The sequence below is a fragment of the Scyliorhinus canicula genome, chromosome 14, assembly GCF_902713615.1.
Source record: "Scyliorhinus canicula chromosome 14, sScyCan1.1, whole genome shotgun sequence".
Classification (NCBI taxonomy): domain Eukaryota; kingdom Metazoa; phylum Chordata; class Chondrichthyes; order Carcharhiniformes; family Scyliorhinidae; genus Scyliorhinus; species Scyliorhinus canicula.
In genome coordinates this window covers 92,410,568-92,426,521 of record NC_052159.1, presented here as the reverse complement: position 1 = coordinate 92,426,521, position 15,954 = coordinate 92,410,568, and the positions used below count along the sequence as shown (strand labels likewise).

Here is a 15,954-nt window from a genome sequence, read left to right as displayed (position 1 = left end):
CCCGCCAACAAGGTCGCAGCACGGAAAGCAGCACCCCGGTTTGCGGACGTGGAGCTGGAGACGTTGTTGGAAGCCATGGAGAAGATGGACTAGCCTGTACCCAGGGTGGAAAGGAGGCTGCCACCCGCCGCCGTACACCAGGCCTGGGTGTAGTTGTCAGATACCTTGGGCCCCACCGCCAGGACTGGACAGCAGAGCAAGAAGGCCCACAACCTCCTCAGGATGGCCAGGGTGGGTAGGCATCACTGTGCCCCTGGCACTAACCCCCGTCTGACAGACCAGTGGCCCCTCCCCCCTATCCAGAGGTCGGTTGAACCAAACAAAAATCCATTAGCCCAAGCTTTTACGATGCTTTAATTGCCCCAATGGTCCAAAAAGCCTAGCTGTTTTGAAAACCAAGATTTTTTAAAATGCCTCTGCGGCAGTCATACACACACTAACCCAGGCTTTTAACCCTTACTACATTCAATACATACAATACGATGTATCTGAAATTATTTTTTTTTAATAAACATTTTATTGAGGTATTTTTCGTGTGGTAACAACAACAAAATAAACAATATACATGAAACCATAAACATAGTGCAAAAGCCATTTACCTCTCGTACAGGTCCCACCCTTATTGACTCTACTCTAATCTAAACTACCCCCCCCCCCCCCCCCCCCCCCCGCCATCTGCTGACGATTAATTTCCCACAAAGAAGTCGACGAATGGTTGCCACCTCCGGGTGAACCCTAACAGTGACCTTCTCAAGGCAAACTTGGTTTTCTCCAAAAAGAGAAAGCTAGCCATGTCCGATAGCCAGGTCTCCGACTTTGGGGGCTTTGAGTCCCTCCAAGCTAATAGTATCTGTCTCCGGGCTACCAGGGAAGCAAAGGCCAGAACGTCTGCCTCTTTCTCCTCCTGGATTCCCGGGTCTTCTGACATCCCGAAAATCGCCACCTCTGTACTCAGTGCCACCCTTGTTTTTAACACCCTGGACATAACGTCCGCAAACCCCTGCCAAAATCCACTAAGCTTTGGACATGTCCAAATCATGTGGACATGGTGCGCCGGTCCTCCTGCACATTTTGTGCATCTGTACTCCACCCCAAAGAATCTGCTCATCCGGGCCACTGTCACGTGAGCCTGGTGAACAACCTTAAATTGTATCAGGCTGAGCCTGGCACATGTTGCGGACGTGTTGACTCTACTCAACGCGGCGGCCCATTGACCATCCTCTATCTCACCTCCCAGCTCCTCCTGCCACTTGCACTTCAGCTCCTCGGTCTGCGTCACCTCCGACCCCATAAGCTCCTTATAAATGTCCAAGACGCTCCCTTCTCCTACCAACCCTCTGGAAACTACTCTGCCCTGAATCCCCCTTAGCAGTAGGAGCGGGAAGGTTGACACCTGTTTACGAAGGAAGTCCCGCACCTGCAGATACCTGAATTTGTTTCCCCTCACCAACCTAAACGTTTCCTTCAATGCCCTCATACTCGGAAAGCTCCCCTCTATGAACATATTCCCCCATCCTCTCAATCCCCGCTCGCCGCTATAACTGGAACCCCCCGTCCATACCGGTGATTATCACAGATTGGGCCTAGACCGATGGTCCCACTGCTCCCACATGCCGCCTCCACTGGCCCCAAACTCTCAGGGCTACCACCACCACTGGACTGGTGGAGTACCGTACCGGCGGGAAAGGCAGAGGCGCAGTTACCAACGCCCCCAAACCGGTGCCCTTACATGAAGCCACCTCCATGCGCACCCATGCCGACCACTCCCCAACCACCCACTTCCTGATCATGGCTATATTCGCCACCCAGTAATAGTTGCTAAAATTTGGCAGTGCTAGCCCGCCCTCTCCCTGACTGCACTCAAACATTACCTTCCTTACTTGCGGGTCTTGTCCACCCAGACGAAGCCCGTGATCACTCTGTTGACCCGCTTAAAAAAGTATCGCGGATTAAAGATGTGGAGACACTGAAATACAAATAGGAATCTTGGGAAGACCGTCATCTTCACTGTTTGCACCCTCCCAGCAAATGGCAACGGAAGCGCTTCCCATCTCCGAAAGTCGTCCTTCATTTGGTTCCCCAGCCGGGCCAGATTCAATTTATGCAGCCGGTCCCATTCCCGCGCCACTGGGATGCCTAGGTACCTAAAGCTTCCCTTTACTAACCTAAACGGCAGCTCTCCCAGTCGCCTCTCCTGTCCCCTCGCCTGGACCACAAACATCTCTCCCATATTAAGCTTATACCCTGAAAACCGGCCAAATTCCCCGAGTGTCCTCATGATTTCCTCCATCCCCTCTATTGGGTCCGAAATGTACAGAAGCAGGTCGTCTGCATAGAGCGAAACCCTGTGCTCCACCCCCTCCTCTCCCCCCGGACCAGTCCTCTCCAGCCCCTCGAGGCTCTCAGAGCAATTGCCAACTCTATAGCCGGCGCAAACAACAGTGGGGAGAGGGGGCATCCCTGTCTCGTCCCCGGTGCAGTCTAAAATAGTCCAATGTTGTCCTATTCATCCATACACTTGCCACAGGAGCCTGATACAGTAACCTGACCCAGTCAATAAAGCCTCGTCCAAATCCGAACCGTCCCAGTATCTCCCACAGATAGTCCCATTCTACCCGATCAAAAGCCTTTCCGCATCCATTGCGATCATTACCACCACCTCCCTACCTTCCAGGAGCATCATGATCACATGTAACAGCCTTCTTACATTGGCCACCAACTGCCTGCCCTTAACAAAACCCGTCTGTTCCTCCCCAATAACGTCTGGAACACAATCCTCGATCCTGGAGGACAAGATTTTGGCCAGCAACTTGCCATCCACATTCAGCAATGCGATCGGCCTGTAGTACCCACACAGCTCCGGGTTCTTGTCCCGCTTAAGAATCAGTGAAATTGTTGCCTTTGATATCATCGGGGGCAACAAAATCCCTTTCCCTTGCCTCATTGAACATCCTCAACAACAGCGGCCCCAATATCCGCGAGAACGTTTTTAAAAACTCCACTGGGTACTGTCCGGACGCGGGGCCTTAGCTGCCTGCGTGGCCTTCAAGCCCTCTACTATCTCCTCCAGATATCTGAAATTCTTACATTCATCATAACCCTTACTGGCTGTCGCAGGCCAGCCCTCGACCCAAGACTCAGGACACCCCGGAGCTTGAGTCTGAGGATGACACTGATTTCCCATCACAGCTGTCTCCAACACCCTCCACCATCCCAGAGACACTCACCTGGGTTGGGCACTGTAGTGAAGAGGCTCCTGGGACATTCTCTGGTGCTCACCACATAGCTGCTCTGCTACAGCATCTGGAGGTAGGAACACCCGGGTGGGCAGACTGTCGGAGGTCGGGCCGACCCAGGGGCTATCTGACGTCCAGGTGGGTTTTGGGCTACTGGAACGGACAGTCCCATCTATAGTGGAGATGCAGTCGCAGAGCCAGGAATTACATGAGGGTTGTTGGCGAGCATCCAGCAGTAGGTGTAGGTGGAGGAGTCCAACTGTGTGCAGGAGCAGGAGGTGGTGCCGACCATGCGTGCCACCTAGGCAGACACTGCATGGGTGGTGTTCATGGTGGAGGCATGGGGGGGCGAGGGTTTTGGCTCTGGATCAGCATCTCCAAGGCCTGGGGCATTATGTGCAGTCGCTGGCTGAGGCCCAGGTCGGGGTTGCTGCCTCACAGTTTGCCTTGTGCCAGAGCCACCCGGACATCACAGCGGCATTTCTGAGCGTGGCCCAGTCAGCAGACCATGGCTGGAAATGTTGGTGGCATTGCCACCGTGCTGGACAACATGGCGAATACTTAGAGAGAGGTCGCCCAGTAGGTGGTGGCACAGTCAATGGGTGATGTGGTGTAGTCCCAGATGGAGATGATCCGCTTCCTGAGCTCCATGGCTGCCAGCTTGTAGACCCTGGTCAAAACCAGAGTGTGCCTCCAGGACTGGCAGGGGATAGCCCCACTCGCACACTCGTACCATGGAGTAGCCCGGGGGCCATCGGGCACCCCGATGGAGGAGGAGGTGATGGGCCCATACCGGTGACTCCCGCAGGGGAGGTGCCGGAATACCGCAACATCTCGGACTCCACCCCTCCTGTCATTGGCACATCTGGTGGGCAGTGGGCAGAACAGAAGACGGCCGCAAACGAGGACCCAGGTCGCAGCGTGGGAATCACAGTAGGCCGCCTCCATTCCTGCTGTACCATCTGGGGATCCACAAGCTGTAGCGCAGAAGGTTAAAAGGTTAGACACCAGTTAAGTTGGCATGGGTGCTGGGCAAAGTTTAGATTGCAGCTTTATTCTGGAATAGTGAGCAGTTTTGACAGATGGGAGCAGGTCCTAATATTGCTTCATTTCGTTTAGCCAGAACGAACGGCGAATGACTGAACAAATTGTAACATCCAATCAAGTCTGTGCCCCTTCAAACTTCTCACGGGCAATTAGGGGTTGGCAATAATAAAAGCAAACTACTGCAGATGCAGGAAATCTGAAATAAAAACAGAAAATGCTGGATCCACTCAGAAGGTCTGGCAGCATCTGTGGAGAGAGGAACACAGTTCATGTTTCGAGACCGTATGACCCTTCTACAGAACTGACAATGGATAGAACTGCAATGAATAAAAGACTTTGAGAGGGTGATGGGACAAAATGGAAAGTGAGTAATAGGTCTGAGTTAAGGAGAGATTTGAATGTTGACAAAGGGGCTGTTAATGGTGCATTTCGGGACTGAAGAGTGATAATAATGGCAAAGGTAGAATAGCAAAATGTGTTAATAGGAAATCATGACAGTGCTCAGTGTGGGCAAAACCAAACAAGGAACAGCGGTCATGAGGGGGAGGGGAGGGGTTGCGTAGGGACAAGCCGGGGAACCAAATAACAGAAAACAAAAAGGGGGAGTAAAGATGGACGGGAAAGTACAGCCAAAAGTTGTTGAACTTTCACAATTTACATCGATGATTTAGAGTTGTGTACCAAGTGCAATGTGTCCAAGTTTGCAGACGGCAATGAGTGGTAAAGCAAAAAGTGCAGAGGATACTGGAAGTCTGCAGAGGGATTTGGATAGTTTAAGTGAATGGGCTAGGGTCTGGCAGATGGAATACAATGTTGACAAATGTGAGGTTACCTATTTTGGTAGGAATAACAGCAAAAGGAATTATTATTTAAATGATAAAATATTAAAACATGTTGGGACCTGGGTGTCCTAGTGCATGAGTTGCAAAAAGTTGGTTTGCAGGTGCAACAGGTGATTAAGAAGGCAAATGGAATTTTGTCCTTCATTGCTAGAGGGATGGAGTTTACGACTAGGGAGGTTGTGCTGCAACTGTATAAAGTGTTAGTGAGGCCACACCTGGAGTATTCTGTTCAGTTTGGTCTCCTTACCTGAGAAAGGACGGATTGGAAGGTGTGCAGAGGAGATTCACTAGGTTAATCCCAGAGTTGAGGGGGTTGGATTACGAGAAGAGGTTGAGTGGACTGGGACTGTACTTGTTCAAATTTGAAGGATGCGGGGGGGAGGGATCTTATAGAAACATACAAAATTATGAAAGGAATAGATAGGATAGATGCGGGGAGGTTGTTTCCACTGGCGGGTGAAAGCAGAACTAGGGGGCATAACCTCAAAATAAGGGGAAGTAGATTTAGGACTGAGCTTAGAAGGAACTTCTTCACCCAAAGGGCTGTGAATCTATGGAATTCCCTGCCCAGTGAAGCAGCTGAGGCTCCTTCATTGAATGATTTCAAGATAAAGATAGATAGTTTTTTGAAGATTAAAGGAATAAAGGGTTATGGTGCTCAGGTGGGAAAGTGGAGCTGTGCCCACAAAAGATCAGCCATGATTTCATTGAATGGCGGAGCAGGCTCGAAGGGCCAGATGATCTACTCCTGCTCCTAGTTCTTATGTTCTAACTCAATGTTAAATCCAGAAGGCTGTAATGCCTAATTGATGTTGTTCTTCCAATTTGCATTGGGCTTCACTACTGGAGCATTGCAGCAGGCCGAGGACGGACATGTGGGCATGAGAACAAGATGGTGAGTTGAAATGGAAAGCAAACAGAAGGTTGGGGTCATGCTTATGGATAGAGCGAAGGTGATCCACAAAGCGGTCACCCAGTCTGCATATAGTCTCCCCAATGTAGAGGGGACCACATTGGGAGCAGCAAATACGGTAGACTAATTTGGAGGAGGTGCAAGTGAAATACTGCTTAACCTGAAAGGAATGTTTGGGCCTTGGACAGCAAAGGACTAAAAGGGATGGTGTTGCACATTCTACAATTGCATTGGAAGGGGTTGAATGGTTGGGGTGATGGAGGATTGAACCTAGGGTATTGTGGAGGGAGTGGTCCGTGTGGAATGCTGACAGGGTAGGTGAGGAAATGATGTGTTTAGTGGTGGCATCATTCTGGAGTTGGCCAAAATAATGGAGGATGATCCTTTGAATGTGGAGGTTGGTGGGGTGAAAAGTGAGAACAAGAGGGACCTTGTCATGGTTGTGGGGTGGGGGTGGGTAGGGGGGTGGCGGGGAGTAGAGGGATTGGCAATAATTGCTGACCTTGCCAGCAATGTCCACATCCCATGAATATATAAAAAGAAACGAGGGCCATACTGAGGGTTTGGCCAGGGTGAAAGAGACTAATGGTAGATGGCTAATAGATTAATATTTAAGAGTAATTCTGGCAAAAATAATGTTTTCAAAAAGCGTAAGATAAATACAGGGATTAAACATTGGAAAAATAAATATAAAAATGGATATTCATGGGAAGATTAGGAATGTTATTAGAAAACATTAAATAAAATAACAATCAACATAGAATAAATGGGATTATTTTCAACATTCAAATACACGATAGACAAAGAATGGATATTCCTCCTCCTTCAGGTTAAATGCCCTAAGAGGGCGGCAATCATGGACTTCCATTGGATTGGTCCATGTTTATGCTTGGCATATACTGCAGTGGTTTGTCGTTGTCTGCAGGAGACTCCCACTCCCACTCTTCCAGGAAACTCTCCCACTCTTCACCGTCTGCCGTCAGTCATATTGGAGGAACTTACAGGCTGATAATCGAACTGTTTGCCCACATTATGCATAAACATTATGCCCTGATGTCTTCTGGCCCAGTGGTAAGGATGCTACACAAGACCTCCTTACAAAGAACAGAGATAACTACTTAAAGATGAAGCTGGAATCTGATATTGGAGGATTAAGGAGTAGCACAGAAGGATGATAAGTACCTGCTTGAGTTTGACAGAGAAGGGGGAAATTGTAGGAGGACCTCAGGAGGATGTGGTAAGGCCAGTCCTGGAAACAAAATTATATTTAGAAAAATTCATTTGATTAAGAGGATGCAGTCAGCAGGCTTAGATGGCATATTTCCCACACAGAGGACATTGTGGAAATAGTCAACATAGATGTCCAAATGGAAATTCTACCAACAAATTGAAGGATTACAAATATCCCCACCAGTTCAACGTTTTCTTTTAATATTTTGAGGAATTGATAGAATATAGGTTTTAAAACTGTGCTGAATGTTATTAAGATGGATTTTCTGAAGTCATTTGATAAGGCACATGTTCAGAATTTATGTTTGTTGCAAATACCTGCTTTAGTCCTGGCAACTGCTTCCTTAAATGGTCCAGTTGTTTATTATTTTCTCACAATTTGTATTTAGCTGCATCTGTTGGCATGATGGTGGAATGTGGGAATGTTACAATGGCACACAATTTTGATGTAGACCTTGGGTTGCTCAGCCTCCTGGGTTAACTGGGAGTCTCCTGGCATGGAGGATGAATCTTTTATCACTGTTGCTAGCAAGCCAAAGATACATCTTCACTCCTATGGTCTGTGTACTTCCTTGGCTGCCTTAGTAATGGAAGTGAATCATCTTATGATAACCCCCCCCCCCCCCCCCCCCCCCCATCCCTGCCTTCCACGTTTACAGTTCTGGCAATATTGGTAAGTGTACGGCACGGTACACATGGCGGCACGGTAGCACAGTGGTTAGCACTGTTGCTTCACAGCGCCAGGATCCTAGGTTCGATTCCCAGCTTGGGGCACTGTCTGTGCGGAGTCTGCATGTTCTCCCTGTGTCCACGTGGGTTTCCTCCAGGTGCTCCGGTTTCCTCCCATAAGTTACGAGGGGGTGCTGTTAGGTGAATTGGACATTCTGAATTCTCCCTCTTTGTATCCGAACAGGCGTCTGAGTGTGGCAACTAGGAGATTTTCACAGTAACTTCACTACAGTGTTAATGTAAGCCTACTTGTGACACTCATAAAGATTATAGATCATAACGATGTTTGCAGTTCTCTGTTAATCAAATAAGCAAAATAGGATCAGCTACCAGGCTACATAAGATAAAAATTGAACGCAAGGGAGTTCTGGTCATTCGTGGTTATATAAAATAAAGCAGCTTAATAATTCATAGCTGGCCTTGTTTCAATTAATTGTTTTCAGTCTGCGTACAGAAAGATTGGAGCGTTGCAGGTGAAGGCATGCTATCCGGTTGTTGGATTATGTGTAATTAGATACTGTACTGTATAAGCGCGCTCATAAATGTAATATAGATAGACTGCCTGAGTGACCAAACCTAGATAAACTGAAGGCATTCCTATGGGCGCGAACGTCTGGCCGCGCTGCGCCAGAAAAGCAGCTCACCGCGGCGCAGTGTGGCCGGTGAAAACCGTGGGACCCAGTTCCCAGGATCTACCCAGCTCTCTACATCTTGCGAGATTCAACGCAATCTTGCGAGATGTTGCAAGGGGAATCGTGCCCACAATGGGCAGGATCAGTTTTTGGCAAATCTGCGAGGCAGTAAGCCTCTCCAATGTGCACATTCCCGAGGTACCTCAGGCTTTGGGATTCAATCCCTTCACCTCGGGGACCTTGGACATGCACTGTTTGGTACTGGTCCCCACAAATGGGGATCAGATGGAATGGCACTCGTGGGGATCTCCAAGCGGATCAGAGGCCCCCAGCTGCATGTTCTTTGGGCAGGTGTGTGCCAGCCTGGCATTGCCAACCTGCCACCCTGGCACTACCACCTAAGTGCCAGCAATTGGGCCGAGGTTGCCGAGCGTGGATGTTGGGAGGTGCGGGATGGGTTCAGGGGAGGCGGAGGACTCTCCCATGTTGCGTTTGGGCTGTGGGGGGGGGGGGGGGGTGCGCGCGAGAGGTCGGGGAGTTTTTTGGAGCTCACCAGTGTAAAAAACGGGGCTATATGCAGCCTTGGCCATGCGTTCCCCGTTCAGGCCCCTTATTCAAAGCGAGTCGTGCAAGTGCCAGGAAACATGTGGCTAAACGTGCTCATCAAGGGACTTTGTCCCCTTTGGGAAGATCGCGCCTTATCTTTTTTTTTCAAATCCCTGTTATATTTGATTATGTTTATTCCTGAGTCTCTGAATTTGACCTGTTTAAAATTATACATACCTTTTGGCTGTGTCGCTGAACCCTAGATTATGTTTAATTTCTCATTCTGTAGTCACAATCAACCCTGAAGAACCATGATTATTTTCTGAATGTTATCTATGTGGCATATCATTACAAAAGAAAACATTCCTACCCTACCACACAACTGCATCAAATCTATGATGCTCATTTCCCACTTCAACTTTGCCTCAGTTTATCTCATGCTGAAACTCCCATCCATGCCTTTGTATCTCCAGATTTGATTTTTCAAATCCACTTCAGGCGGGTACTCTGTTTTACCCTCTGCAAAACTGAAGTCATTCAAAATGCTGCTGCCCATATCCTTGCATGCACCAAGTCATTCAAACCCATCCTCCCTCTGCTTCCTCATTTTTTTTCTTATTCGTTCTTGGGACATGGGCATCGGCAGCTGTGCCACCATTTATTGCCCATCTCTAATTGCCCTTGAGGGGGCAGTTAAGAGTCAATCACATTGCTGTGGGTCTGAAGTCACATGTAGGCCAGACCAGGTAAGGACAACAGATTTCCTTCCCTATAGGGCATTAGTAAACCAGATGGGTTTTTACGACAATCGACAATGGTTTAATGGTCATCATTAGACTTTTAATTCCAGACTTTATTAAAATTGAATTAAAATTTCACCATCTGCAGTGGCGGGATTTAAACCTTGGACCCCAAAGCATTACTCTGGGTTTCTGGTGTACTAGCCCAGTGACAATACCACTACACCACCGCTCATCTGCATAGGCTCCCGACCAAGCCATGCCTCTATTTTAAAATTCTCATTGTCTCCTTCAGCTGTACAACCTTTCTGCAAATGCTGGTCTATTGAGCATTCCTGATTTTATTCACTCCATCTTTGTGCTTTATAAATTTGGGTTGTTTTCTCCGCAGTATCATGTACATTTGGTGACCTTCTGATTTCTGACAGGGTATTCTACTTAAGGTACTGTATCCGTGACCCAAAAATCAATTTCATTCATTTTAAAAGCTGAATTCTGAAAGCACATACCTTTTTGTTTTAAACAGACAAAAGAGCAGGACGGTGAGAAGTGTTGTACAGCTTAAGGATGAGGGCAATCAATTATTAGAGTGCGTACATTCGAAGGAGGTTCAGGGTAAGCTGACTCAGAGTGGAACAGGTGCAGGGAGAATCAGGAGTTTGGCAGAACAGGTAGGGAGAATATTGACAACGAGTAGTAGCGAGGGGTGATAAAGAGGAAAAGGGTTTGGAAAAATAAAGTCCCAGTGGACACAATGATAGTAAGGAGGTGGGAATGAAACATGAGTGACAGCATTACCTAACTTGGGAACCAAAGTAATATAGGACTCCAGAGATAGCAACATAGAATAGAAAACAACCAACAGCATGTGGTGGAAACCCCTTTGTACTTGCAAACATGCACCCTATCTCCAACCTCCCATGACAGTGAAAACATGTCAGCTGCAAGAATTAAATATTACACAACACAAGCTGGATGAAACCACAAGACTTTTGATAGTTACATATATAGACTTAATTGATGGTACAAGCACAAGGCATGTGTGTTGGTACAAAAATGATAAAGTCACCGCTTGAAGTTTTCCCAAATAACAGTTTCCTTTACCCAAGATGACGATGAGAGAAGTGTTAATAATCAAATGTAAAATTGTATCTAAATTTACAGAATAATCTTTTCTTAAAGATATGTCCCAAAACATTAACATTATTCACATAAAAGTTCACTCCATGAGTTTTGAACAGCTTAAATTATAGGTTTTGTGCATACAATTATTTAGTAGTTGCAGGCATGTGTACACTCAATTGCTGTGTTAGTCACAGATGTCATGAGTCTATTAATTTACTATGTACTATGTATACTAATTTCAAGAGATCCATACTATTTTAAGTTTCTTGACAAGAACATTGACACAATAAAGCAGTGGTATCAGGCACATCCACTGTAGCTCCAGCATACATTTTAATTGTGTGCTTTGAATCAGTCTGTAGTTCATCAATGTGGGAATTAAGCAGCTCCTCCAACACTCGTGCTCGTTCTTCTTCTTCTTCAAGGAAGTGCTCTGTTAGTGAAGAAGTTTCTGACATCTCTTTGGGCTTCTAAACATTACAAACATTTTCAACATAACATTAATAGGTTATCGTGGTCCCATTGAATGATTGTCCTGTTTCATTATTTGAAAATCCTACATTCATCAAAAGTAAAAATTTGCAATCTAATTACATAATTTGTAGTCTTGGTTCAACATTGCTTCTTTGTCTTGAACGTGGAGAATGTCATGCCCAGTAAATATACCACATTCTTAATTTTCAAGAAACAGACAATCTAATTAGACTATTTAAAAAATGACAACGTTATGAAAGATGGCCACCATGGGTCAAGTGACCGTCTATGATTTTTGCACAAAGGATTAACTCCTGTCTGAATGTGCTTCTGGAAAGTTATTAAAATATAAATGTCAATGGGTGGAAGACCCTCCCTTGAAAAGGCATTCAAAATGCAAAACTACTTATGGAATTTACAGCCCATGTTCGGGCTATGAACAGGAACTCAAAATCAATGGCGCCCCAGATTTAATTTCACTGAGCTTGATACTGAACAAAGAGAGCCACAGAGCAACCATTTATCATCTTGCATCTTCCAATATGTGCCAATGGCTTCTAGTTTCAAACAATTTATGTGGACAATAGAAGTATTGATCATGTGGTCACATGATTGAAATTGGCTTCCAATAACAAATCTTATTACTCCAAGAACCAGCCAGAAACAGGTCAGTCTGGAAACTAGTCGGGCACAAAAGGGTCCATTCCTCTGTAAGGAAGAGATTCCTACCTGGACAACCAGTCAACCCAGGCAGTGGGAGAGAGAGGGGCCAACTTGTCTTCACCTGTTAAGATTTATCCCTGCAGATACCTGGCCACAATATTGTCCAGAAACCTAGGGGCTACCAACTTCTATTCATCCCAAAAACCTCAAGAGAGAACCCATTCAGGTTTATAGCTGACTTTTTGCATTTAAGCCCTATATAAATGTTGCCAGAGTCCCAGAGGATTAAAGTCTGCTCTCCCCTTTGAGAGCTGACTGGTGGTAATTTAACCTGAGGGTCACCACACCTCAGGTGAGAGGCAAGGTTGGGAAGGTGGGGCCTTCATGAATAGCTTCAGCAGGTACGGTAATTGAACCCATGTTATTGGTGTCGTTCCGCTTCACAAACCAGCTGTCCAGCCAACTGAACTAACTGACTCCCTGCTCTGTAGAACATAGAACAGTACAGCACAGAACAGGCCCTTCGGCCCTCAATGTTATGCCGAGCCATGATCACCCTACTCAAACCCACGTATCCACCCTATACCCGTACTTTTATTAGGACACTACGGGCAATTTAGCATGGCCAATCCACCTAACCCGCACATCTTTGGACTGTGGGAGGAAACCGGAGCACCCGGAGGAAACCCACGCACACAGGGGGAGGACGTGCAGACTCCACACAGACAGTGACCCAGCCGGGAATCGAACCTGGGACCCTGGAGCTGTGAAGCATTTATGCTAACCACCATGATTATTTTCTTAAGATCACTACATGTTTTTATGCTAGCATTTCTTTATGTTTGCCATTGATATTCTAATTTTGATTCTTTTATGACATTAACCACCTTCTGACAAAATGCTACCCAGATACGTAAACTGTGATAATTGTTCCAGCTGTTGACCATGTATCTTGTATTTTTACTTTTCCCTCCTTATTTCTTCAAGGCTTCATAACTTTCGTCACTTTTACATAAATTTTCATTTCAGATGTTTTCACCGCTTCAGTCATTAGTATTGGTAGACCTCCTGCTGTGCTGATCAATAAAGCCTGGTTATGTGAAAACATAAAAACGGGCCTCACGGTAGCATGGTGGTTAGCATCAATGCTTCACAGCTCCAGGGTCCCAGGTTCGATTCCCGGCTGGGTCACTGTCTGTGTGGAGTCTGCACGTCCTCCCCGTGTGTGCGTGGGTTTCCTCCGGGTGCTCCGGTTTCCTCCCACAGTCCAAAGATGTGCGGGTTAGGTGGATTGGCCATGCTAAATTGCCCATAGTGTAAGGTTAATGGGGGGATTGTTGGGTTACGGGTATACGGGTTACGTGGGTTTAAGTAGGGTGATCATTGCTCGGCACAACATCGAGGGCCGAAGGGCCTGTTCTGTGCTGTACTGTTCTATCTATCTATCTATCACTCTCTCCCTCCTCAGATACCATCCCCTAAAAGGTGCCAGTAATTATGAACTTCAATGTGTTGGACTATGGTTATGCCTGGGAACCTACTTAAATGGTTTGCTTTTTCCTTCTGTAGGTTCTGGCTGACCAGAAAACTTTCATGTTCGTGCTGCCTGCCTTAGGGATATTAAGAATGTGTAGATTGATAATAAACCTGATTGACCTCGTTATGAATGCGCTTTCCCTGGCTATCGAGTCCTGGAGTGAGACTTCTTGCTCAGAGGTAGGACGCTGCCACTGTGCCACAAGACACCTTCCCCATTTGACCTACTACTTTGACAGCTTTAAAAAAAACCTTCATTTCATGTTTCTTTTATCATGACTTCCATAGAGATGTTAAAGGGCAACGATGATAGTAGAGAGTTTTGTCTCACCCTGTGCCTAATCAAGCCAAATTCAGTTTCACTAAATACTGTCCTGATTGTAGCAGCCTGCCCCATGTACAGAGCTATTACAATCATTCTTTTATCTCTTTAATCAACTCTGATCACATCTATCACTTGCAACAGTTTTTGCCAGTTCAAAAGCTTTTTCCTAATCCACAAAGCAAATGTACACTACTTCTTGGTGATTTTCTAAGCTTCTTCTGCTTAACACTGTCATCACTCTGTAGCCTCTTTAGTTCCACAAGCCTTCCTCAAGCTGAATTAATCACAGTTGATGTAATGATTTGCTTTGGTTTCCAGTCTATTTGGTGTAATCTTTAACCTTACCTTGGACACGTGTGATTAAAGTAACGGTGCAACGTTTTTCACACTTTGTGGTATTTGCCTTCTTCTCGAAAAAGACCATTGTGTTGCTTGAAAAATCTTCCGGCGATTCCCCCTCAGTGTACAAGTCCTTACATAGGTTAATCAGTTCTCTTGGTGCCTTCTCTCCATATCCTTTTATTATTTCTGCGGGAATTCCATCACACCCTTCTGCTTTTCTGCTTCAATTATTTTATAGCTCTAAACATTTCCTAATATAGGTAAGAAAATGAACAGAGGAACTGATGGCAGATTGTGTTCTGCTTACAGAACCTAAATAGGTAAATAATGAATGGAAAGACTACATTGAAGACCGGTGTGATCAAGGTGGCAAGCCAACAGATCGAGAGAGAAATGGGGCGAGATTCTCCGTTGGCTAATGCTGAAATCTCGAAACGTAATTCTGAGTAGGTTCTGACGCCTAAATTGCGGAGGCCGCCGATTTGACGCCAAATCGCAATTCTGTGTCACCTCGACAGCGGCATCAATGTGGGCCGGAACGCATGTAGAGTAAACACCATTTGCATATCATCAGCGGGCCTGACCCGGTATTCTTCGGAATCTCACAGACCTCGGTGCACAGGTTCATCTGTGTCATCACGGAGGCCCTGTACGCCCAGGTGGCTCAATACATCCATTCCAATGTGGACTGAGCCCGCCAGGCTCCCCAGGCGCCAGGGTTCCCCACCATCGATGGGATGTCCCGGATCTGGGGTTGATCGGCGGGATGCATGATGACAGCACCCGCAGATGACAGGCCACTCTGCACCGGCCAAAACGGGTAGCACTCGATGAACGTGCAGCTGATATGTAACCATCAGATGTGCATCATACACGTCTGTGCCCGATACCCGGGCAGTGTGCATGACACCTTCATCCTGGCACACTCGATGATTCCTGACATGCTCAAGATGGCTCATCTCCCCCCCCCCCCCCCCCCGCCCCCAGCTGGGGGGTTGACTCTTGGGCAACAGGGGTTATCCACTGCGCTCGTGGCTGACGACAATGGTCCGGCGGCCAGACTGATGAGGAGACCATACAGTGACCAGGAACATGATCGAGCAGTGCTTTGGCCTCGTGACGATGCAGTTCAGGTGCCTGGACTGCTCTGGAAGGGCCTTCCAGTACAATGCTGAGAGGGTTAACCCCATGGTGGTGGTCTGCTGCATCCTCCACAACATCGCACAGCAGAGGAGCGATGTACTGGAGGAGGAGGTGGAACATCAGGCCTCATCCGACGAGGAAATGCGGGGGAAGGTGAGAATGGGCAGGATATGGGGCCCAGGAAGTCATGGGAAGCCACATGACATGTGTGTCAGGGCCAACGTGCATGGGATGCTCGGATCGCCTCCAGGTTCACCGACTGGTAGGAGGGGGAAACTGGCCAGGGGCATGGGCACTACATCCTATCCCCAACCCCTCACTCCCCTCCAAGGACCCCCCCTACCCCCGGCCACCTCTGGCCTGCAATCCCCTCCGTGATACATACCTGCCACACTATGGGGTGCAGGCTCTGAGTTAGCAGTAACAGCACG

General features: G+C 47.2%; 1 protein-coding gene across 6 annotated transcripts in view; it reads right to left on the bottom strand.

Moving 5' to 3' along the window:
- Nucleotides 1-10,865: 10,865 nt before the first annotated feature.
- Nucleotides 10,866-15,954, bottom strand: part of LOC119977845 (centrosomal protein of 63 kDa-like) — a 249,316-nt gene continuing 244,227 nt past the window's right edge. For all 6 annotated transcript variants that reach the window (XM_038819086.1, XM_038819084.1, XM_038819088.1 and 3 more), the window contains one exon: nucleotides 10,866-11,510. In XM_038819086.1, the coding sequence (XP_038675014.1) occupies nucleotides 11,298-11,510 (213 nt within the window). In that variant the 3' untranslated portion in view covers nucleotides 10,866-11,297. The remainder of the gene's footprint in view (nucleotides 11,511-15,954) is intronic.